The sequence below is a fragment of the Emys orbicularis genome, chromosome 24 (assembly GCF_028017835.1).
Source record: "Emys orbicularis isolate rEmyOrb1 chromosome 24, rEmyOrb1.hap1, whole genome shotgun sequence".
Lineage (NCBI taxonomy): Eukaryota > Metazoa > Chordata > Testudines > Emydidae > Emys > Emys orbicularis.
The window spans coordinates 15,846,747-15,871,466 of record NC_088706.1 but is presented as its reverse complement, the minus strand read 5'-3'; the positions used below and the strand labels follow the sequence as shown (position 1 = coordinate 15,871,466).

Below are 24,720 nucleotides of genomic sequence, written 5' to 3'. Positions count from 1 at the left end.
CCCCTCTGATACTAATCAAGGAAAGGGGCTCTGGAATATGAGAAAATAGGAGACCATGGCTGGACTGTGGGACCTTTTCTTGCACATCAAAATATAAAGGATGTTCGAACAGTTCATTCTTCCTATTCAGTAAAAACAACTCATTGTTTTTGCTGATACAGACTAACACGGATACCGCTCTGAAACCTGTCTTCCTATTCAGTATTTCATTGTGGGACTGGGACGCGTGTAATAAAAGACAGTCCCTGCTGCAAAGAGTTCACACTCAAAATCTGAAAACAGAGGCTGAGGTCGGAAGTCTCTCAGGAGATCTGCTGAGGCTCCTGTGTCCTGCACCATGGGGTCACTGCAACACTCGGTCTTCCCAGGCTGTCCCCAGCTGAACCCTCGTGACCAGGCTCACTCGTCCTGTCAAAGGTCAAAGCTGCCCCCACTCTTTATTATGACGGGCTTGTCTGAGAGCAGCAAGGAGAGCTGCACCAGAGGCCGAGAGAGCCCTGTCCGCTCCAGGGCAGCACCCTCATCTGGGTGGGGCTGAGAAGGGCCTGTGCCTGCTTCGGCAAGGTTATTTTGACCACAAACACCAGCGAATTCTCTGAAATCATCTTCTTCCTGTTCCTCTTCCGCTGGGGTCAGAAGCACCTGCCTTCTATACTCAAATGGCAGGTCATTCTCAGAGCCTGCCTGCCCCTCCTTGGCCTGTAACATCTCTGCCGTTTCTTCAGTCCCGGCGTAGAGATGCAGTGAGCGAGTCTCTGTGTTCGTGTCAGGCTCCCCTTTGTCTGAGATAAATTCGGTCACCAGCGGTTCTGTGGGGCTGACTTTCTCTGATGGCTCCACAAAGCCTAGCCGGGGCTTCACCTGGAAAGGACAAAGCACGTATTCAGTGCAAAACAGCCTGATGTGGGGCATGTGTGTGTCAGTCATCTGTGCGCTGAGTACAAACCATCCTGTCGACATGCTGAAGGCAGAACAGACCCTGGTGCATTTCAGGCAAGAAGCTACACAATTCCAAGCTCTCAGACCCTGCCTGGCTGCCACCAGGCTGCGGGACACAGGTCACATGTGCAGCAAGCTGGATTAGGGCCTATGATTGGATTCCCTCTAGCTACTGGCCACAGCGACTCTAAGGCTTGGTCTACACTTACCCCCCAAGTCGAAGTAAGGTACGCAAATTCAGCTACGTGAATAACGTATCTGAATTCGACATACCTTACTTCGAACTTACCGCGGTTCAGACGCGGTCCACACGCGGCAGGCAGGCTCCCCGTCGACTCCGCGGTACTCCTCTCATCTAGCTGGAGTACCGCAGTCGACGGCGAGCACTTCCTGGTTCGATTTATCGCGTCCACACCAGACGCGATAAATCGAACCCGGAACTTCGATCCCCAGCCGCCGAACTAGCGCGGCAGTGTAGACATACCCTAAGAGCCTGCTACTTGTGGAGCGCTTTCTGAACTTGGGTGGGAAAAGACCTGTGTTTCGGGAGCTGAGGGACCCAGTTTCAAATCCTGCTGCTGACTGTGGGTCTGTATATCTATGGCACCTGGTCCAGACCTTTCCCTCCCTATGTTAGGCCTTTTGGGGCAGGGTTTGGGGGTCAGATGTGCTCAAATTAATATTGTATTGGCACATTGTTCAGCAATTACATGAGAGCTGCAACGTCTGATTTGATCACAACTCCCCGTGCAACTTTGCTCTCCCTCGGACAATGTTCTGACTTGTGTCTCATGAGTTATCTCCTTCCCCCCAGCAGACCTGGCCTGTAGCTTCTTCCCAGGGGTGAGAGACTCACCTGGCTCATCTCCTCAGCTGGGAACTTGATGGCTTCGCTGTCCATGGGGTTGGGCAGAGGCGGGAACAGCACTTTCTTGGCCCTGGAAGACGAGGGCAGAGGTTGGTTAATGTGCAGAAGAGCGAAAGGGCAGGGAGAACGGGAGCAATGGGAGGGCAAAGTCCGTGCATTCACCTCTTTTTGATGAAGTGGTAAAACACAGCCAGGACAGGGACGCCTAGGAAAATACTGAGGTACCGGAGGTTGAGCTTCCACTCTGCAGGGTTGGGACCTAGGAGGAAACACAGTTCTGCTCTTAGAGCCCTCTGGAACCGGCATTACATGGGACACGGAAAACATGCGGGCTTTGTACAAGTGACCATCCCTCACCCTGCCCCGGTCCCAGTGTCCCGCTGACAGCACTTGGCGTTCGTTCCCAGCCAAGAAGGCAGTGAAGGGACTAGCCTAGCCTATGGCTGAGCCTCGAGGTGGCCACTCTGTGGGCATGAACATGGATAGTCTCCTTCCCCCAGCACAATCCCTGGTTGCTTTCCTTGGCACGCCACCCTTCCCAGGAGAGGCGTGAGTTGGTGTCCTGTGCTGGTCCCTTGTTTCTGCTGGGAACGTCCACACTGCAGTTGGAAGTGAGCAGCCCCGGGGGAGAGAGTGGGGCTAGCGGGGGCTCGAGCAGTGTGGACATGGCGGCTCGGGCTGCAGCTTGGATCTCGAGCCTGGGGGGACAGGCGGGCTTGAGAGCACAGCTCCCGCCGGAGCTGCTTGAGCCCCTCTAACACGAGTCTGTGACAGCTCCTGCAACATGTTCACTTCAGTCCCCGCCCTGGGCCAAGCAAACATGGAGGGAAGGATCCATTGGCTGTTACCGAGCTTCGTGGTCTTAAACAGGTGCTGGGGACTGCAGGGCCCATCTCGGTCTGCTGTGGCTGCCTGAATCCCAACTCGATAGGAGGTGCTGGGCTGCAGGTCCTGTAGGGTGTAGTGTGTCGCTGAGGAGTTCGCTTCATGACCTGATTAGATGATGACTGATTAATTGAGCTATCAACAGCATGGAAACCCCTCCCAATTCTGCTTTCTTTCTGAAACAGCTTGTCCCAGTTTCAGTTCTTAAACTGCTTACCACACCCTCCACCTACAGAACAGGGGCCCATCAGCCCCCTTCCTTCCTCCCGTCTCTCTTTCTCTCTCCCTGCTCTGCCCAGCTTCTCTCTGCGCTCCTGTCCCTAGATCTATTTGGCACATGGACTCACTGACCATTCTAGAGCAGGAGACAAAAGAATCAGGTGCGCTCACTGGCTGATTTCTGCCCAGCTCGGTCATGCGGACTGCCTGCCTGTGAGCCTGGCCATGCCGCAGCCCGCTGGGGTCGGTAACGCGTTGGAAGGGAGAAAGGCAAAGCGAAGTGTTTCACACTCACAGGCCGTTCCGTTGTCCTGCTCACTTGTGTAGCAGATAATGTATTTCTTCAGCATGCCGGGGCATTGGGAGAGCGGTGACGGCTTCCACAGCAGGAAAGCAGAGTTCGCTGTGATGTTCCGGATGTGAATGGGCCCATCAAAAGAAGCTGTGAAAGGGGAGGTCGGAAAGAAAAGCAGTAATTGGCTGAGTGCACATGGATTCCCAGCTAGAAAACAGGCCAGGAAGCCATGGATCGTCTCACCCCGGCTTATTTCATCTGCCCATAACCTGCTCCCTTCAGTTCACTGGATCACAAGCGACAAACTAAATGGTTTAGGGAAAATAAGCACTGACAACATGAGTCTTCAGCCTTTGCTTGAACACAAACTGAACCCTTAGAGGGCTGCTTGTCCCTAAAGAATTCCTGCCTCTGCGGAGTGAGGATTATACAGGCCTCTTGCTTTCCCACGAATACAGACCAGTGCTCTGAAGAGCCACCCTGCGAGCCATGCGGGTTTGGGAAAGGCCCCTTGTGTAGGGCTGGGGAGGACTTCCCCTTGCCCTCTTGCATCTGTTCTTGTCATGCACTTATTGCGTGACGTAAAACTGAGATGGTCCGTTCTGCAGGGCAGGGACTGTGGCTTTGTTTGTTTCTCTGAGGGGCCTAGCACGTTTCGCGCAGGGCCATAACGAATAATTTCTTGCTCCCTGGGTGAGGGCAGAAGGCTGCACGGAGGGAGGGGTGTTTCGGCTCTGGGAGGGGTTATTACTACGTGCAACTGGCCAATTTTTAGAACATGAGAAAAGAATCCCTCCCCCGAACAATGCATTTAAAAAGAAATAATTCTACCATCAGCCCCTCTCTTCTGATGATCACAGGCCCTGCCTACCCCAGGTCATCTGTGAATCACACTCTGCCCAGCACTTGTGTGATAAAAGCAGTTTTAGTGGGTCTTGCCCTTCCCCAGTGGAAACACACCATATGCAGACTTACTGTTTGTAGCAAAGTGGTACATGGAACCGAACGTCCAGTGCTTCTCTGGTCCCCCTCCGTGAATGGCAATTCTGTAACACTTCCTGGGTTTCACTGTCCCTGGAGCATAAAACCAGGAGACATCATCAAACCTCCCCACACGCCCCCCTCAGATAAGGGAATGGGAGTGACCTTTCTGTCTGCACTGCCTGATCCCCAGGGGAGGGCTTGGCTGCGCCATGGTGTGACTAGGCCTGGGCCACAACAGGCACTGAGAAAGTGAGGCAGGCTGCATATCTCAGCTGATTTCCCGACTTCGCCAAGTCGAGTGAGTTTCCAGCATAAGTAAAGGAACATTGTGAGAGGCCAAAACATGGACAGGCCCCAAATGACAGCTGGGCTCATCTGCAAATTGAACTTGGAAAGCACGGCTGGCTTTGGCACCAGATCGAACCATGCACTTGCCTCACCCTGACTCTTCCCGACTCTGGGCCATTGAAATTGATGCAGAGATTCAGGCTGACTGCTGGGGTTTTGGATCAGGCCGGCTGTTACCACAGGGGCATTTAGTTTCCAAACAACTAGCAGAAGAGGAGGGTCCCCCTTGGGAGGGCGCTGGGAGAGGGATGCTGAAGAAAGGTACGTTAAAGAGGTGGGTTTTGTCCTTGTTACCTGTATCCACATAGCTGTCCTTTTCAAATAATTGTTTGTGGATACATTCCTCTTGGTCCTCCTGCAGCTCTTCCAGGGGTTGCTTCTCAAAGCAGTAGAAGGTCCCATTGGTCTTTGCTGCCCACTGCACTGTCACGCTGCTGCCAGCCGAGCTGATGTTCAGAAAGCTCATTTCTGGGAGGAAATACAAGGAGACATTTCAGCAGAAACACGGCACCAATGGCACGAAGACATGGCACCAAATTCACGACATCCAGGGGCAGGAAGCACTGGGGCAGGGGCACAGTCTAGTTCTCTGTTCGCCATCTACCCAAAGCCCTGATCCTGCAGTTGCTCAGAGAGGGAGATGTGGGCTCTTGTCCCCCTGGCAGAGGCCTCACAACATTGAGAGCTTTGGGGATGCAGTTAGTTAAAATCCCAAAGAAGGAAATAACCCAGGGAAATGGCTGTGAGTTGCTATGCCATGGAACCCAATGCTCTGTCTTCAGTCCCTGTCTGGGGCCACGGCAGCAGGGCCAGCAGTGAATGGGTCTGGTCCTTTCAGGAGGCTTGTTAGGGTAGTGGCTCTTTGGAGGGACCGCTGGTCCGAGGCCGGGAGGGGGAGCCAAGGTCTCTGTACCTGTGCGATATTCTGGAGGAATGCGATACGTCTGCACAGGACCTCTCCCTGCTGGGTTAGATGCGCTCATAGAAAGGTGATACTCTGCCCCAGAGAGAGCCAAGGTCAGCGTCGTCTCGTCCTTTTCAGGGACCTCCTTCTTCAGCTCTGTGCACCTGCACGCTGGCATGTAGACAGCCAGCATGTAATTGACTTTCCACTGCTCCTCACGGGCTTCCTGACAGGGGTTTTGAAGGGTAACAGTAAGTGACAAGATCCTGGCTCCCCTGAAGCGCTGTGTGTGTGTGTGTGTGTGTCTTGGGTAAATGGTCGTGCAGTCTGGGCTTGTTTGCAGGCCTCATGCAGTGGCCAGGAAGTTGCTGTCACAGCTGCTGTGTTACTGCGGCCGTAACCACCCTCAGATTGAACACATCACAGACCCATCTAGGCTCTGAGTCGGGGAGGATGTCGGCACTACAGCTTGCATCCCGATTGGACAAAACGTAGCCCTGTCACAGGAAAGTTAAAGCACCACCTGAGGCCCCATTCACACTGCGCACTGGAACTGCATTGTGACAGGGTCCCTGGACCTGATTGCGTGTGTCTGGTGGTGGAGCTGTGTCCCATCCACACATTGCATTACCTGCCAATGGAACGTCACGTTTCTCTGCCCGTTCCTCCCGAGTCTCCCCACCGTGTAATTCACCTCTGGAATTTCTGGAACAACAGCAGGGAATTCTGGCCACCTGTTCGTTTATCTCTGCAAAGTCCTGCCCTCTGGCTTTCCTCCCCTCAGCTGCCACTTCTTGCCTAACTTCATTTTCCTCCCCTCCCCCAAAGGCAGCCTCTCTTCTAAGCGCTTCAGCCCACAGAGTGAACCATGTGAAATCTCGCACCCTCAGGAACAAAGATGGATTTGCTCCAGTCGCTCCAGTAGCTGCTCCAATGGGCCGTTTTGTGCCGAATCTGGACTTCGCAGGCTGCTGTTGTTCCCACGTTGCATATCACTAAAGCAAACCAAGACAGTGGGGACTGAGTGAACAATCCAGCAGGAGTTTTCAGCTTCATGTGTGCGCCGTGCCCGTCTGGCTGACGTGGAGCTGGAGCCTGGGCCTGTGGGGTCAGAGAGGCTTGGGTCCCCTGAGCATCAGAACAGAATTCATGGGACACTACTCTTACTTGGTGCTACTGGGGCTTAAGGCCACGCTCGTGTCAGATGAGAAATTACCTCCCAGCAAGAGAGTGAAGGAGCAGGTGGGTGTTTGAGGGACTGGCAGTGCATGGATTTGATCAGCAGCTGTAATTCTGAATGCCTGGAAAGGAGCAGAGGGTGGAGAGAGGAGGCGGCTGGGCACTCCCCCAGCTGCAGCGTGTCTCACAGAACAGAGGTTTTGCCACCACTTTCCTCTAATGACACCCGCTCCCAGTTTCTCTCCCTTTGAGGCCTGTGTATCCGTTCCCGTGGTGCTTCCAAGGGGGTTTTTGTGGGACGTGGGGACTCAGCACAAGGGCTTATAGGCTGTGAGCAGCCGCACAAATCTGGTTCATACATAAACCAGAGCTGGGCAATAGCGGTGTTGATTCGGAGGCTGAGAGGGCTCCTCTCCTAGGAACATGCAGTGATATCGAGAGGAACTCTTGGGCAGAAGGTGCAGGGAGGGTCCCCAGGCCTTCCCAGCAGGTGTTTCTCTCACTGTGCTGGGATCAAGAGCTTTAAATGGCATTGACTGTATCTGCGAGGGTACAGTGTAATAAGCTGACCTGTTATGTTGTTACCCTTGTATTCACCTCGTGTCTGACACTCCACCTAAAAACAAACCGGACAAGGCTTATACAAAGGCAGTATTTCTTCACCCAGCACCCAGCCACCCTGGGGAACTCATTGTCAGGGATGTTGTGAAGGCCAAAAGTATAACTGGGTTCAAAAAAGAATTAGATGAGTTCATGAAGGACAGGTCCAGCAATGGCTATTAGCCAAGATAGTCAGGGACACAACCCCATGAACTGAGTGTCCCTAAACCTCTGACTGCCAGAAGCTGGGACTGGGCGACGGGATGGATACTCAATAACTGCCCTGTTCTGTTCACTCTCCCTCTGACACAGCTGGCACCGGCCACTGTTGGAGGACCGGACGCTGGGCTAGACGGACCGTTGGTCTGACCCAGTGTGGCCGTTCACGTGTTCTTGTAAAGTGCTTTGGGGGTGGGGAGCCCACCTCTTATGAGCCTCATGCAAGGAGTTTTCTGCAAAACCAATACAGCAGGAGAGAGAGAGCCTGAGACCGTCAGGGGCAAAGCTGGCACTTTCTCAGCAGGAGCAACTCCTGCGGCTTCATTGCTCTGTGAGAAGGATCGAGGCACCTGCTCCATCCCAGAACAGTGCGGATCGCAGTGCTAAAAAATGAGAACTTGGGAGCAAGCATCCAAGTTCTGGCCCTCTGGCCTGGTCACTGTTTAATCCACCTCTGCCGGGATTACAAAGCCCAACAGGCCAACTCTCCAAATGATTATCTCCAGATGGTGTTCAGCCCCAGCTCAGGGCTCTATGCCATGACACCAGTGGCTGGCAGGGGAACCCGGGCCCACCCTCTACGTCAGTTCAAGCCCAGGGACCCAGCAATCAGGTCTGCTCAGTCCCAGTCCTTGTTGCTGTTTCCCTGGGCTCCTTCCTGCCCAGCCTCTCTCTCCTCTTGCCTCTTTCTGGGTTTGCCACTGGAGCTTCCTCTACTCCCTGTGGCTACTTCACTCCTGCCATGCCTCGTGCCAGAGTCCTTACTCCAGGGCAGGATCTCTGGGCTTACTCTCCCCTTGGAGTCTCTCCTTGTCCCTGACATCTCCCTCATCCCAGGGACCGACTGCAGCCTCCTTCCCAAGCAGCCCCTTTCTGCTCTCAGCTGCTTGGCTCTCTAGTGCTGGGCTTCACTCTGTTAACCCTGGTCCTCCTGCTCAGGTGAGCCCAAGAGACTAACTGGCCTCTCAGGCCCTCACTAACCCCGCCCCCCAGCGCTGGTGTGGGGTGCTGGGGCCTGGGTGCTGTTGGCCGGTGCAGTGTCTGAGAATGACTTCACTGGAAACAAACTGCGGGGTTTTATTATTATTATCTGGGTTTTTCCTCCTCTGTAATCCCTGCAAACAAGCCCCAGATCCTGTCACGGGGGAGAGCATAATCCATCCCTGGTAAAGAAGGGGAGCCTTTATTATTCAACGAAACAGATGGAAGGAGCAGCTGGGCTGCGGGAAATACGTCACCAGGGCACTGAGCTGCTCAGGCACTGAGTGCACTAGACGTGCTTACATAATGGTAATGACAATTAATGACCATCAGCTTCCACAACCAGCGTCCTCGCTGTGGGATTACTGGGAGGAGAAGTCGTGAGCCTGAGCAGGGTTGGGGTCACCCGCCTTAGCATCCCTGCCCCTTGGGACTTCACTTTTCTGAGGGCTGGTCACTGTGTCTGTTCAACCCACCTGTGTCCATTCAGTGCCCTTCATCCGTCTGTACCGAGCTTCCCTTCGTAACGGTTCGTATCTGACAGTCCAGTTATCTAGCTGCTGCAGTGTCAGCGTCAGGGTACCATTGGATTTAGAGAATGTTATTTGATCAGGCGGCAGCGGATCCAATTTGACTGGAATTACAATGTGACAATAGGAGTTATTGGGGCTTGTAATAGGTGGGGCAGATGGGTGGAGGTGGTGTGAGATTCAACAGGGCCAAGGGAACCTCAGAAACAGATCATGTGTGTGCACATACATGCAAACACATATATGCACATGCGCGCACACAAACACGGTGGTGTCCATGTCACAGAAAACATCAGCACAGGTGCCACCAGCTGCCTGCTGCCATGTTGGGAGACCCAGGAGAAAGGCCCAGAGCTAAATGGCTGTGGAAACTGAGCTCCTCTCTTCTGCTAGCCCCATCTGGGGCAGAGCTGGGGGACACAGTGGCGGGATAACATGTGGAGCCTCCCCTGCCACTGTCTTCCTTTGGGCAGGACTGAGGATGTCAGTCCAGCTGCTTTCACAAGCTGTAGATTTTGCATCACAGGAAAGCAGCTGTTTGCTTCCTAAGGAGGCTCATGCGGCCCCCTGCTAACCCAGCTGCAGCAGCAAGGGAGCTGGCATTAGCCCCCGCCCCAGCAAGGGCCAGTGTTATAAAGAAAGCACACTTCAGAGGGACGCTTACTGGCATTCTCCAGTTGCAAAGTGATGTTCTGGGTCCTCTCAACTCTGCCTCCACTGTGGGATTCCACCCAGGCAGTGAGGTTCGGTAGGATCCGCAGTTTCCGATAAGAAAAGCGGTAGTGAGTGGAGGACGCTGTGTTGAATTCCTTGCAGGGATAGGTGCTGTGATAACTACGGAAGGAAGAAAGCTGGTTGCTGCAGTGCCAGGGTGTGTCCGTTATTGACTGCAGCGTGTCCGGTATGCGGTGCCATAGTGCCGCTGCTACCCATTGTTACACAGGCCTTGCGTTGCTCTAGCCAGCCTTGCCCAGGGACTGCGAATGGGAGGAAAGCTGGAACCCCCTGCTCTTGGCGAAGGCCCACCCTCTGCCTTACTCTAACCGGGCTAGATCCTGAGTGTGTCTGAGCGAGGCCTGCGCCGGCAGTGCCAGGCACAGCTCAGGACAACATGGCCAGCGGTGATGGAAGGGAGCGAGCCAATCTCCTTGTCTCCACCCTCTTCCCTACTGCTTGAGCCAGAGGGCCTAACGCGCACACTCTGCAGCCCCAGCGCTGAGTCTTATCCCTCTGGCTGCGTGCTCAGGCCGCCTGGCATTCAAATATCTTCACCTTCCACATGTACAAACTGTCTGCAGGCTTCCGCGCAGGAACTCTCTCGCTTGTTTCTAGTGCCTATGTACAGGGTCCTGGCAGAGAATTTAGGAAGATGGATGAATGCTAAGTTCCCCACCTCCCTGTCCAGATCCTACCTACCCCATCACCTTCACTGGCATTCCACTTAGCTTCTCCTCCAGTGGATTTCTGTCTTTCTGTCCCCTGTCGCCTTCCCTGCCTTCTATCCATCATCCATCTCCCCAGCATCTTTATGCATACATTACCTGACATCCCAAAAACGTACTAGTGAGTTCATTTTGTGTGCTTTGAGATGTGCCATGATACCTTCTCCATCACCACCACCCACTCCCTGGTGCATGATGCAGGTGGGTTTTTATTTGCTTGATCTACCTATCCATCTCTATTGTGCCCATCAGGTAGGCAGGCAGCGTCATCACAGCACTATCCTTCCCATTCACGTGGTCCTACTGTTGGGGCTTCCGACTCACCAGAACTTAAGAATATAGGTGGCATTTCCTGACGTGGCCTTAGCTCTCCAAGTGCAGGTGAAATTGCATTGGATGCAGTTCCTGTAGCAAACCAAATCCGGATCCTCAGTGGAGCCTGCGGGACACAAAGAAGCAGTTGGAGTTGTTCTTTCCTGTTCGATTTCCTTAGCAGATGTGCAGTGTTAGGAATTGCCAGGACTATGTGTAGTGAATAGCAGGAGGCTGGTGCCAGTGTCTGTACAGGGCAGGGACTGGCAGGAACCATTTAGGCTACAGAAACTCAGGGGTTTGCCAAAGTGTTGTTTTCCTTTCCACCTGCCCACACAATGGGCTGCAGGCTTTCATTCCCTGCCAAGTGACCCTGCCCTCTGGAGCTGGATTCAAGGTCCAGGGCAAAACTTTACCAGGATCCATAGGAACTGCCCTACACGACAATGGGCTGTGCCTGTGACAAAGAGAGAGGCACCTTTCCAGGCCTGGCCTTCGATTCTAGCCTTGGGCTGCCTGATAATGGTAATGGGCTAAACCCCAGCACAGGGGTGAGTATCTGCAGCATGCCTTCTTCCTCTGCTCGCAGCACATGCTGCAGTGGCCGGGGCCAGCATTTACCTCCGCTTCTTTGTCTGTCTTTTGGGTTTTCAAGCCTTCAGAGATATGTCCCGTCCCCCGTCCCCCCCCCCCCCCCCCAAGTGCAAGAAAGACTATGGGATCATCTGGGGCTCTGTGGGAAGCCTGCTCTCAGCCTGTCTAACTGGGGAAAGTGCCTGCACCTTCTCCATTAGCCACAGGCTGAAATGAAGCAAGCCCCCCAGGCCCACAGCAGATCTGCCCTTCTCTGCAGGAAGGGTAAGAAGGGTTTGATGCTTCCAAACTGCAAGTGTGTCTGTGTGTGCAGGGGTATGTCGAAGGGTGTATGGGAGAGAGAGACAGTACGTGAGGGACTGTGACTGGTGCCTCTGTGTGTGCTAAAGAACATGTGCGGGCGGTGTATGAGTTCGTATGGGGCAGAGGGAGAGATTGGGGAGGAGAGAGAGAGATTCTGTTTGCATGTGGAGTAAGAGATAAGGTCTATGTGGCATTTGTGTTTGCATGAGGTGTGTGGGAGGGGGGAAGAATGTGTGTGGTTTACACTGCCCCCTTGCAAGGCTTCTGTTTCTCTCTGCTCAAAGTCCTGGTGAGCGCATCAGATCCCCAGAGGAAAATCACCTCTGTCTGAAAGGCACTAGGTAGCTACACCCCCTATGACTTACGGGACCACCGCTCCCCAGGTGTCGCGTTGGGATAGCCTGGGTGGAGGAATAATTTTCATATGTGACATGCAATGCAATTTAGTTTGTTCTTATTGCTTTTGTAACAGTATCAGGCAGGTTGTGTAAAAAGGCCAGTAGCTGCAGGCTGTGTCCTGCCGATAATAGCTTTCTTTGAAAGCGTAATAAGCCTTGTGGATGGGGGAAGCGGTAGATGTGGTATATCTTGACTTTAGTAAGTCTCTTGATACTGTCTCGCATGACCTGCGCATAAACAAACTAGGGAAGTACAACCTCGATGGAGCTACTATATGGTGGGTGCAAAACTGGTTGGAAAACCGTTCCCAGACAGTGGTTCACAGTCAGGCTGGAAGGGCATATTGAGTGAGGTCCCACAGGGTTCCCAGTTCTGTTCAATATCTTCATCAATGATTTAGATAATGGCATAGAGAGTACACTGATAGAGTTTGCAGACGATACCAAGCTGGGAGGGGTTGCAAGTGCTTTGGAGGACAGGATTAAAATTCAAAATGATCTTGACAAACTGGAGAAATGGTCTGAAGTAAATAGGATGAAATTGAATAAGGACAAATGCAAAGTACTCCACTTAGGAAGGAACAATCAGTTGCACACATACAAAATGGGAAATGACTGCCTAGGAAGGAGTATAGTGGAAAGGGATCTGGGGGTCATAGTGGATCACAAACTAAATATGACTTGACAGTGTAACACTGTTGCAAAAAAAGCAAACATCATTCTGGGATATATTAGCAGGAGTATTGTAAGCAAGACACGATAAGTAATTCTTCCGCTCTACTCCGCGCTGATAAGGGCTCAGCTGGAGTATTGTGTCCAGTTCTGGGCGCCACATTTCAGGAAAGATGTGGACAAACTGAAGAAAGTCCAGAGAAGAGCAACAAAAATGATTAAAGGTCTAGAAAACATGACCTATGAGGGAAGATTGAAAAAACTGGGTTTGTTTAGTTTGGAAAAGAGAAGACAGAGGGGAACATGATAACAGTTTTCAGGTACATAAAAGGTTGTTACAAGGAGGAGGGAGGTAAATTGTTCTTATTAACCCTGAGGATAGGACAAGAAGCAACAGGCTTAAATTGCAGCAAGGGAGGTTTAGGTTGGACATTAGGAAAAATTTCTTAACTGTCAGGGTGGTTAAGCACTGGAATAAATTGCCTAGGGAGGTTGTGGAATCTCCGTCATAGGAGATTTTTAGACAAACACCTGTCAGGGTTGATCCAGATACTTAGTCCTGCCTTGAGGGCAGCGGACTGGACTAGATGACCTCTTGAGGGGTGCCATAGGATCCAGGCAGCTGGCCATCTCCAACTCAATAAGGCTGGGTGCACTCACGGGCTAGGTGCTGAGCAAAGACCCTTTCCTCCCCCTCTGCCTCTCACGGGACCGGAAGCTCATTTCTCACTGCAGAATGATTGTGAAGAATCGGACACTTTCCCCCAGCCAGGAGCAAGGCCTGGCACTGCAGCACCTTTGAGTGTCCCCAGGGCACTATGAACGAGACATCTCGGAGGGGCTTGTGCCATTGTGGGGAGATTCGGGTCAGGACTACAAAAAGGAAGGGGAAAAAAGCAGCGATAGGAATAAGGTGATCAGGAAATGCAGCTCCCCGACCAGTCACGCTGCCAGGCCAGCTCAGCTCTCTGCACTAGAGACACGCAGCCTAGGAATAACTAACCCAAACGTTGCCACTTCAGGAATTCAGATGCAGGTCCAAACGTAACAGACGTTGGCCAGACAATACGGGCTCCTGAAATGGAGGGTTCATCTCCTCCCAGCTGCACCAGCCTCATAGTCATTGTGGGAAAGCTGCTCTAGAAGGGCTTCGGCCCGTGGCAGAACAGCAGAAACCTTTCCAGTGGCTCCTGCTCCCTTTGGCCCAGGGCAGATTCTCAGCACTGAGCCCTTGTAATTGAGTCGTGACCCCGTCCCTGTTGCTTTCGACATAATCCCCAACCCCAACCCAAAACAGCAACGATTTACTGCCAAACCCCTGGTCTGTGAGAGTGAGAGTAAGTGGAGGGGAAGCCTCATTATCATCCAGCATCGCTCCTCTGATGGTTCTTTTAACGGTATCTTTAATCTCCGTATACCACAGAATCACTTACCGCTCAGTGCTAGCGCAGCCAGCAACAGCAGCCAACTCATCGTCTGTCCCGTTGCTCTCACACAGTAACCGAGGGGAACAGGCACCGAGGGCTCAGCTCTTGCTGACTTTACTCCACGAACAGTGACCCTCCCGAGCCTCACAGAGCTCCTGGACTCAGAGCAATCTCTGACAACGCCTCTGGCACTCGCGTTTCTGATAAAAGGTGACACATTTCCCCATGCATACTAAAGGTGCTCACACATTGGAGCAGAAACTGAGGTGTCATTACATGCCTCGCTCTTACCAAAAGCAAAAGAGAAACAAAAAAACCTATTCCACTTTGATATGTGCACCACTCTGTTCAGTCACTTCAGGGAAGCATCACCAAAGCCACAAGATCACCACACGTAGAAACCGGAGAGAGAAGAGCAAAGTAAGCAAAAGCATTGTGTTCTTACGGACCCCACACCGGAGTACATCTCCATCACACAGGACTGACTCTGGAGTCAGTCCACTGACATCAGTTTAGTTACTGCAGATTTACACCAGCATAACTGAGATGAGAATCCGCCTGACACATCCAGGTGTGCATGAGTGTGTGTGTTTGAACGTCTCTTATATCCAGAGTATGAGTCTGCGTGTGAGTGTGTGTGTGCACGCGTTTGTAGGGACGGGTGAGTGTGTTTGCCGTGCATGAAGAAACTTCTCCTAGTTTTTCTGATGCTGGCATTTCTGGGTGGGATTTTCCGTCCCTGATTTATTTAGGATTTCTAAGGCAAGGTTATTTCAGAGAAAAACTAATCTCTTTAAAGAGGCGCTTTCATTATGAGGAGAACACGGAGCTGCGATTCCTCCTCTGATGAAATCGTTCCCTTAAGCCCTAGCTTCCCCTTTGATCGGATCCTGGCATGATCCCTTGCTTATGATACCACGGCCTGTTGTAGAAATAACTGTGACTGTAATAAATTCAGCACAGCAGTTTCACTGGAGGATCCACAAGAGGAGAAGATGGGCCAGGATAGGAAAACCTCTTTGTTTAAATAAAGAAGTAATTAGCAAACGTGCCTGGGGAGAGGACAAAGCCCTCAGGAAAGTTTACAAGAAGCCAAGTTTTATGTAAAATATGTTTGAAATTTTCCCCTCATGCCAGTTCCCTGTGTCTAGACTTGAAGCGAGTGGTCATTACTGCTGTTCACCCTAGAAGACTCTCTCTACATGAGTCTGACCTCTTGGGCTCTTAAGGTATGTCTACACTGCAATCAAACCAACAAACCCCACGACAGCGCCCGTCTCAGAGCCCCGGTCTGCTGACTCAAGCTCATGCTACAGGGCTAGAACTAGAAGTGCAGACGTTCCTGTTCAGGCTCTGACACCCAGTCAGAGGGTTGGGTCTCAGAGGCCAAGCTCCAGCCTGAGCGTGAATGTCTGCATGGCTGTTTGTAGCCTTGCGAATCCAGAGTCAGTTGACCGGGGCTCTGAGACTCTGTTGTGCTGTTGGTTTGTTTTGCAGGGTAGATGTAGCCTTAGAGGCACCTTCCAGCCAAGGGTCTCAAGCCCTTTACAAACATCAGGGAATGAGGCCTGCTACCCCCTGGCCCAGAGAGGGCCCCCCAAACAAGTGGTGGTATGACAGAGCCACCCAGGTTTGGCCCAGCCACACCCCCCCCCATCATGACAGAGGGGGCCGGGCCAAACCAGAGTGGCGCTGTGACCCCATGTGCCAGTCGCAATGCTCAGAGTAGGGAGCCGGGTGCAGCCCGTGGGGTAGGAGCCGCCATTGTGGGGTGAGGGTGGAGTGGGCCTAATCAGGGATGGGCCTATTATAGGGTCTGCTGGCTGCCATGAATATTCCTAAGTGTTCTGCCTCTTTTGCCCATAACTAACTTCCTCACCCTAATCATGTCAGGGTGTCCTTAGCCTATAGGCGAGTACATGAATTATCCCAAACTTGTTAGCACATACATCAGCTGGTTACTATAGCAATCCTGCAGCTATGCACCTGCTGAGGTTGCTATCTCAAAATACCCCCAAAACCAGGATCAACTGACTTCTCGTGGTTGCCAATCAGCGTTTTATGCAAGATCGCAGCAAAACTGCATATTGCACAATAAGATCTTGTGCACTGGTTCTCCACTTGTGAGGTAACTCCCTTCTCTTCATGTGTCAGTATAGAATGCCTGCATCTGTAACTTTCACTCCATGCATCTGAAGAAGTGGGTTTTTTACCCATGAAAGCTTATGCCCAAATAAATCTGTTTGTCTTTAAGGTACCACCGGACTCCTTGTTGTTTTAATAAGATCTCAAGGCATCTTGTGACTTAGGATCACTGCTGGTCAACTTACTTACATTAAGGCTCCTAGGCCCAACTGCCTTATGCTAATATTTGACAGGGTTGGGCATTAGTGCATTAGTGCTAGAGATGAGATCTTATCTTAAGGTAGGTTTAAAATCCAGAATGTACCGCACAAGCTACACCGAGGAGGGTGCTAGAAGATCGGCCCCAACCCTTGACAGGAGTAGAACCTGAGGCTTCCCTGGCCTCGCTTACATGTGCTTGGCCATTGTGCTGGGCCGCAGTGCACCACTGCTGCTCGCCAGGACAGCTCTTGCAGTGCAGAGCGCTCCCAGCCCTGCACTAGCAGGGCCAGACTGTACCCCAGGCACTGGGTGATGCAATGAAACCTCCTCTTCGTAAAACAGCACAGGGACCTGCAAAGGTTGGGAACCACTGACCGAGAGCCCAGCAAGAGGGCATGTACTTGGATAAGCCTGTGTCGTCCCTCCAGTAGCCTTGGCTTGGCAGGTCCTGGAGCTACTAATACTTCTGCAAATACTGTGGTTCCCTCGTCTGGTTGCCTGCGATTATGGAAGGGAGGCTGAGTGAGTCTAAGTCAGGGGACAGCAAACAGGGACAGCATCTTCCTGAAAGCAGCTTCCCCTTTGACAGTGCCACACAGGCTGCAGGGCAGATATCCGGGTACTCTGCAACTCTCTCTGAGAATGGTGAAAGAGAACCAGAGCAAGAGGAAATGTCTGCAGAAAACACGGTGACAGAGCTGCCATTCTCTGAGTGACAGAGAATTCACTTCCTCTCCTCTATCGTTGTGTCCGAGCCAGCAGTATCTTGCTGAAGATTAGAATTGTAGCCCAGTACTAGACCCAGAAAGCAAACCCCACTTTTGGAAGGATGAACAACACCTGGCCAAGCAGAGGTGTCCACTCCAAACTAAAGGTCAGATTATACCATGCGACTGAGCTGACCGCAGCTATCGCTCCCCCGGCACGCAGTCCCTATCAGCTGCCTGGTGCACCCGTCCATTGAGTGCCGCATGCGACCCACGGCGGGAGGAGGTGGCAGGTGCGAGCATGCGTAGTAGGGAAAGCTTGTTCCCTACGCCCCCACCTTCTCCTCCCCTCTCCTCATCCTATGCAAGGCTGTCCCCTAGTGCCTACGCAGCCCCTTTAACTCTCCTCCTGCCTGGATCCATGCCCAAGGACTCTCCCACCCTGCTCCCCTCCTACTCCCCCCGTCACAGTCCCTTAGACCCTCTCAGGCTCTTTCCCCATCTCCCTTCCTGAGGCAGCACTGTCACCCCAAGCTCGGGTTGGTAACTCTCCAGGATTGTCCTGGAATCTCCAGGAATTAAAGATGAGATTGGGTCATGTAATGAAACCTCCAGGAATACATCCAACCAAAACTGGGAGCCCTACCCCAAGCCTTCAACAAATCATGAGTCAGGTCCCCAAAAGGCAGGAGAAAGGCCTAAAGACACCATGAGACTTTAAAATAAAAAATAAAATACATTTGGCCTTCCTTCAGGTTTGCTGAGTTCATGGTTTCAAGCTTTTTCTCTCGGAGACTAAGGACAAGAACCCTTTTGAAATGAAAAAAAGAGGAGAGTCTCAAACGCCACATTGTGAGAGATGCACTAAAACTGCGAGAATTGACAACGATGCTAAGGTGAGCTTCCTAGGTTTCATGGAAATAAAGATCCTCTATGAAAAACGCATCTTTAAGAGACCATACCCTGGATGCTTTATTCATAGTACAAAATCACACACAGTGAATGAACTTTTACGTTGTTCCATTGCTGCAACTCCAAGTTGATAAAGGTCACAGGACAGCAGCCATCGAATAGGGAATGTTTCTTACATAAGGGACGGTCACAACATTTGGGATCATCCTAATCACCAGTGGTTGGAAATCCTAGTCTAAAGCGTTCCCTGTTTCAAGATGAAGCCTCAGCTATCCTGTGCCAGTCAACTGCAGATGAACGTGTGTGGGGTGGAGTGGGGAGGGCAAATGAAGGAGAAAGAGTCTTTCTGGTAGCACAGGCCTTACCTATTGAATGCTTCACAGGTCAGGACCACTGCCTAGGAGGACTTGATCCAAACCCGGAAGAGAATCCAACATAGGGTGCAGAGTACGGTGCTTTCTTTGGATTTAGCAGGCTGACTTCTCTGTGGTAGACAAGCTGCGGTTTTTGTGTGGTCTTAGGTTTTAATCTCAGGTAGGGGAGAAGTTCAGCCTGGAGGTAACGGGCTGGGTCATTAGGACTAATGCACTGCTGCACAAGATGCTGTTCTCTTGCTAGGTGAAGCTGAAGGAAGGCAAGCCTGCGGATGTTGCAAATATGCATTCAAGAGGATTGAAGAATCCAATACTACACTGGTGGGCAAATGCCATTAATTATATAATTACAAAACCAAAATTAAAATAGTTGTATATGTTTGTCACCCTCTAGGTCAAGGACCTAGTTTCTTATGTATTCATGCAGCACTTTGGGGACTCAATTCTGATTATGGCTTCTCTGCTATGAGGCTATGATACATGTTATTTCTCCAGCATGCTTTCTCCTTCCCAATAGTACACCTATATCTTTCCCAGATTTGACTCTAACTGGCTGTCATTCATCTAGGTACCGCTAGGGTGACCAGATGACCCAATATTAGGGGCTTTGTCTTATATACATAACTATACTTCCCCTCGTCCTGATTTTTCACAGGTAAACTCTCCCGGGGAAACAGCAGCCATCCATGATGATGCTTTGGCATCTGTCAGAGAGGAACAAAGAAAACCAGCTTACTACAACACTGACAAGCCCTACAGGATTTTATAGTTAACTGGCTGGCTGTCCATCCATAAAAGGGAGCTACCTCCCCCCGGTGCTTCATTTATCACAACAGCTTTGTGAAACCGGCCATCGGCGGGCCGGCCCCCCGCTGGCCTTGCGGCACCTTTTGGCTCCCTGCATTCTCTTTCCTCCAGCCCTTCCTCAGCTGGGCCCACTCAGTAGTTAAACCTGAAATCACCTAATTTCTCTCAGGTGGGGCCCGTTCTGTAATCAGGGCTGGCTTAGTCAGGGGCTCTCTATTCTTATCTCAGAGCTCTGGATGATCTCGGAGAGTTGATCTCTCTCATATATAAATATTTTATTGTCAGGCTTTGGCTCTGACCCTCTTACACCAATCACTGTAACTGGCTCTACTCTGGGTTATCTGGGTTCTTCTAATGATATTGGGCCAGCCAATGGTGCCATGCTGCATTCCATGAGCTGAGGATCTGGTCCATTGTTCTCATGGGAGCCATCAAGATTCCAAACCACCATTAATGGCCCACACTTTGCATAACTACAATAGGCCCTCAGCGTTATATTTCATATTTCTAGTTTCAGACACAAGAATGATACATACAAATAGGATGATCACACTCAATAGATTATAAATTTTGTAATAATACCTTACAAGAGACTTTCTGCATGAAGCATATTCCAGTTACATTATATTCACTCATTAGCATATTTTCATAAAATCATATAGAGTGCAACATCACAGTACCTTTCTATTTCCTCAGAAACCCCCCCTCTAAGCCCTGCTCCATTTGGATTAGGAGAGACAGATCTCCCAGAGATTTAACATTTGCTCCTGATATCCAGGCATCCCAATTTTTTACAATGTGGTAGGCGTGTTGGGAAAATGCCACGTCTGGTTTCCACCTTAGGGCTCTGAACCGCCAACGGGCATACTCGGGTGTTAGCCCCATCCTAATTCTGGCCTTTTGTTTAAAAAGTCCGTACTTGTTCATGTGTTCTTTAGGCATTTCAGCTGCCATCTCTGCTAGGGGTCCACTGAGTTGTGACCTCAGCTCCACCATATACTGCTCTGTTGGGATGTTGTACCCAAAGCAGGCCCTTTCAAAATGTTCTAAGAAGGCCTCTGTATCATCGCCTACCTTGTAGGTGGGGAATTTCTTGGAATGGGGAACAGTACCTGGAGGAGGACTGTTAGGGCTACCTGGTTGACCCAGTTTAGCCCTTTCCAGCTCCAAGCGCTCCACCTCCACCTCCAAGCCCTCCATCCGTAAGAAGAAATTCCTGTCTTCCGCAGTTAGAACTCGGTATGGGTCCATCTGGTTTCTGAACATTTAGGGTGCACTTGCTTCATATTTTTAAGCTTTTCTCTGCAATTACAAAGACTGGAAACTTATTTTTAAAATGAAATCCAAGATTCTAGCAACCAGGGTTTTAAGAAAAACACTAAGTATCACGAGACTCTCTGAAAATGGCAAGAGTTGGAAACACTGGCATTTGGGTCCATTCCGCTTCCCACTCTGCCCACCTATTGTAGGTGTAGGAATAGAACACTGCTCGGAGAGAGTGGTGTGAACCTGGCTGTAGGAGTGTTCCATAATCATGCTTTCCTACTGTGCCTGAGGGGAGAGAAAGAAGTGACAGAAAACAAAAAAGCATGAGGGGGCATGTGAGGATACAAAGGAGGATAGGACAGAAGTAGATGGTGTGATGTTTAGTCATTCAAGAATCATGCATGTCCGGAAAGGAGGCACAACAATTTAAATGCAGTAGCAGTCAGACCAGTGTCTCTCTGCTCAGTCTGGAAACATCTAGCTCACACTGTGAATGCTGTGAGGCTTAAAGCTATTAGCATATTTATTTAGATTTTAAACTAACTAAAAAGCTGTCTATCCAAGTCACTAACACCACAATTTAAATCTCAACAGCATTGAAATGATCAGCAAAAACTCAACCAGCTAGCCACTTAAAAATTCTTTTAGGCCCTTTATCATCCCTCTCAGCATTCTCCAAAGTCCTTATCAAACAGGGTGTGGTATTTTTTCCCAGCATGCCTAGAAGGTCACCAATTTCAGATTATCAGACTGAGTTCTAGAGTCCCAGAGCCCTCCCAGCCACCCCTTCTTTTAGAACGAAGGGGATCCAGCTTGAATGGTACTGCTGGCCACAGCTTTGGCATCATGGCCTGGGGAGAGAACTGAGCACGCTACAGTACAGCGCAGAGACCTGGCCGAGGGCAGGCGCTAACAAGAAGAGACTGGAGGTGGCCGATCACAGATGGCTGAGGAAGACGCTACACATTTCCTGGAAAGACAAAATAACAAAGGGAAGTCAGGGAGCTGCCAGAGCCAGACGTGTTAGAAAATATCATCAAAGAAAGACGGCTCAGGACGTCGGGACACGTACCCCACATGGAAGATGGGAGATGTGCTAAGCCAGCCTTGAACTGGGTGCCTGAGAGAGGAAAGAGAAAGGGAGGAAGGCCAGGGGGAACTAGCAGAAGACAGTGCCAGAGGATATTGAAGACACTGGTATCATCTGGGAGGAAGTATCACAACTAGTGACTGACCGTAATCAGGGGAGGAACTGGACTTCCCGACGTGTCTGCGGCACAGGAGGCAGCGGGGAGAGATGTTCTCTCAATGGCTGGATGCAAAGTGGAGTCTCCCTGCAAATACTGCAGTGCAGTCCCGGTCACTCAGGTTTAAAAGCCTGGCTCGCTTGGAGCTTGTGGGCTGCTTTTGCTGAAGCCAAGAATAATGAGCTTATATACAGCCCCAGGTTCACATGGCCCAAGCCAGGGCTGTCATGAGAGTTATGGAGATGCAGAGGAGGATGGTCTGTCTGGTCAAGAATCTCTTGGGGGGCCCTGAGCTAGAGGATGTGGACAGTGGCTCAGAGGAAGATGAGCCCAAACTCGAGAGAGAGAGCGAGGAAAGGGCCAGTCTGGAGCCAAAGGGAAGAGCTGCCAAGATCAACGACAGAAGAGGAAGGCAAAGGGGAGTCAGAGAGCAAGCAGACAGACGCACAGACAAAGGGAAGAAGGAAAAGCAGTTGGTGTGATGAAGTGGGACTGTTCTTAATGTTTCCTCTGAATACTGTGTGTGTGCCTCAGTTTCCCCTATGAATTTCTTAAGTCTCTAGGTGGTGGGATAAAGGCCAGTATGCATAAATGGCTGGCACTCTGTCTCCTAGCAACAAATGGCAGGACCCTTCCCCCCTGCAAGGGGATAGCTAAAGGTGAACAAAGAGATCAGGTGACCTCCTGGCTCGGGAAAGAGACAAAGGCCAGGAAGGAGGGGCTGGAGGGGGTTGCAGTTTGGAGCTGGCTGGGGACGGGGAGTGAGGGCAGACGTGGGTGTCTGCCTCGCTGGGCCCCAGAATGGACTCGGCTGAGGGGTCCTGTTCTCTGGACCTACAACAGGGCTGGCTCCAGGCACCAGCTTACCAAGCAGGTGCTTGGGGCGGCCACTTCGGAGAGGGGCGGCACGTCCAGCTATTCGGCGGCAATTTGGCGGACAGTCCCTCACTCCTGCTCGGAGCGAAGGACCTCCTGCCGAATTGCCGCCGCAGATCGCGATCGCGGTTTTTTGTTTTTGTTTTTTGTTTTGTTTTTGTTTTGTTTGGCTGCTTGGGGCGGCCAAAACCCTGGAGCTGGCCCTGACCTACAAGCTCTGTCTTAGACCGTGTTCCTGTCATCTAATAAACCTCTGTTTTACTGGCTGGCTGAGAGTCACGTCTGACTGCGAAGTGGGGGTGCGTGCAGGACCCTCTGGCTTCCCCAGGACCCCACCTGGGTGGACTCACTGTGGGAAGCACATGGAGGGGCATATGCTGAATGCTCCAAGGTCAGACCCAGGAAGGTGAAGCCGTGTGAGCTTCTTGCCCTGAAGACAGTCTGCTCTGAGGGAGAGGAGGCTCCCCAAAGTCCTGCCTGGCTTTGTGGGGAGCAGTTCCAGAGCATTGCCCGGGGACTCCGTGACAGTTGGTTACTATCCTGCCAGCAGGTAGCCTGCCCTGCTCTCCACTTAAAGCAGGGAGTGGCCTCTTGGCCTCATTGGGCTTTTCGATGTCAATCAGAGTTTGGGATGTGAAGAGCTGTGCTGGATGATGTGTCTCCTCAGTCACCCTGGGTTATCGTTGTGACATTCTGTGCCTCGTGGGAACACCCTACACCCCCATGTTCATCCTTATAGTATGATTGTGTGGTATCCAATGCAAAGTTTGTCATGTCGGGTGTCTTCGGAAGGCTCATGATGCACTGAGCATTGTTGTTATAGCGATGTTATAGTAATTGTTGTTACAGAATGTTACAGTAATGTTATAGGCTGTAATTTCATGTATATAGTTATGAGGCTGAAAATGTGTCTTCATGGCTTAAAATAAGCCCAGGCAAAAGCTCTCTAAGAGCAGAGGGGCAGTTCACACCTCATCAGGACATGTATGGGACAAACCCAGCCCAGCCTCACAGGAACAAAGGACGCTGGCCTAGGCAGCAACAAAAGGATCTGTTGGGTGGGTCACCCCCCTTCCCTTGGTCAGTTGGGGACTACGGTGAGGTAATGCTCACCTGGCCCTGAAGGTGGGGGGCAAAGCCAAGTGAGAAGAAAGAACATGATCAAAGGGAGAGACTTTGCCATGCGCTCTCTCTCTTCCACCTACATCTACAGACACCACCACCAAGCGACTGAACTGCTGATCAAAGGGGAGAGCCTGGCTGAAGAGCAACCAGCCAGCTTGTGGTGAGAAGCATCTAAATTTGTAAGGGCATTGAAAGTGTTAAGATCAGCTTAGAATGCGTTTTGCTTTTATTTCATTTGACCAAATCTGACTTGTTGTGCTTTGACTTATAATCACTTAAAATTTGTCTTTGTAGTTAATAAATCGGTTTGTTTATTCTACCTGAAGCAGTGCGTTTGGTTTGAAGCATGTCAGAGACTCCCCTTGGGATAACAAACCTCGGGCATAACATTTTCTTTGTTAAATTGATGAACTCATATAAGCTTGCAGCATCCAGCGGGCATAACTGGACACTGCAAGACGGAGGTTCCTAGGGTTGTGTCTGGAACTGGAGATATTGGCTAGTGTCATTCGGTTGCACAATCCAAGCAGTTTACATGCCAGAGGCTGTGGGTGAACAGCCCAGGAGTGGGGGTTCTCACAGCAGAGCAGGGTAAGGCTGGCTCCCAGAGTCAAGGATTGGAGTGACCTAGCAGATCATCAGTCCAGATAACACCAGAGGGGAACGTCACAATTGTTAATGAGACGCTCACCTGTTATATCCTTGTGCCTTGCTGTGCTCCCTGCTTTCGTGGCCCACGGTGGGAGTGTTAGTGTAGACAGACTCTGGTGCCTGGTGGCACTTTGCCATCTTTTCTAGCTGCACTGGCAGCAGAGGGGGGTGACAGTGACTGGCTGCTGCCGCCCATGGTGTGGCACCAGTAACAATGGTGGGAACCATAAAGAACACAGCTATGGCTAGTGGGGGCAGCACGTAAGCCCCTGGCATTTCCTTCCTGTTTCTATTGGCCCTGTAGCAAATG

General features: G+C 51.2%; 1 protein-coding gene across 1 annotated transcript; it reads right to left on the bottom strand.

Moving 5' to 3' along the window:
• Positions 1 to 411: 411 nt before the first annotated feature.
• On the bottom strand, positions 412 to 14,145 carry IL12RB1 (interleukin 12 receptor subunit beta 1). Its single transcript, XM_065422313.1, has 15 exons — positions 14,106 to 14,145; positions 10,718 to 10,832; positions 9,616 to 9,785; positions 8,898 to 9,055; positions 7,192 to 7,237; positions 6,327 to 6,437; positions 6,074 to 6,147; positions 5,452 to 5,668; positions 4,833 to 5,006; positions 4,182 to 4,280; positions 3,207 to 3,353; positions 2,656 to 2,799; positions 1,970 to 2,066; positions 1,796 to 1,877; positions 412 to 861 (listed from the first exon to the last, which is right to left on the bottom strand). Exons 1-15 carry the CDS (start codon positions 14,143 to 14,145, stop codon positions 412 to 414), a joined length of 2,124 nt encoding a protein of 707 aa, XP_065278385.1.
• Between the last annotated feature and the right edge of the window lie 10,575 nt (positions 14,146 to 24,720).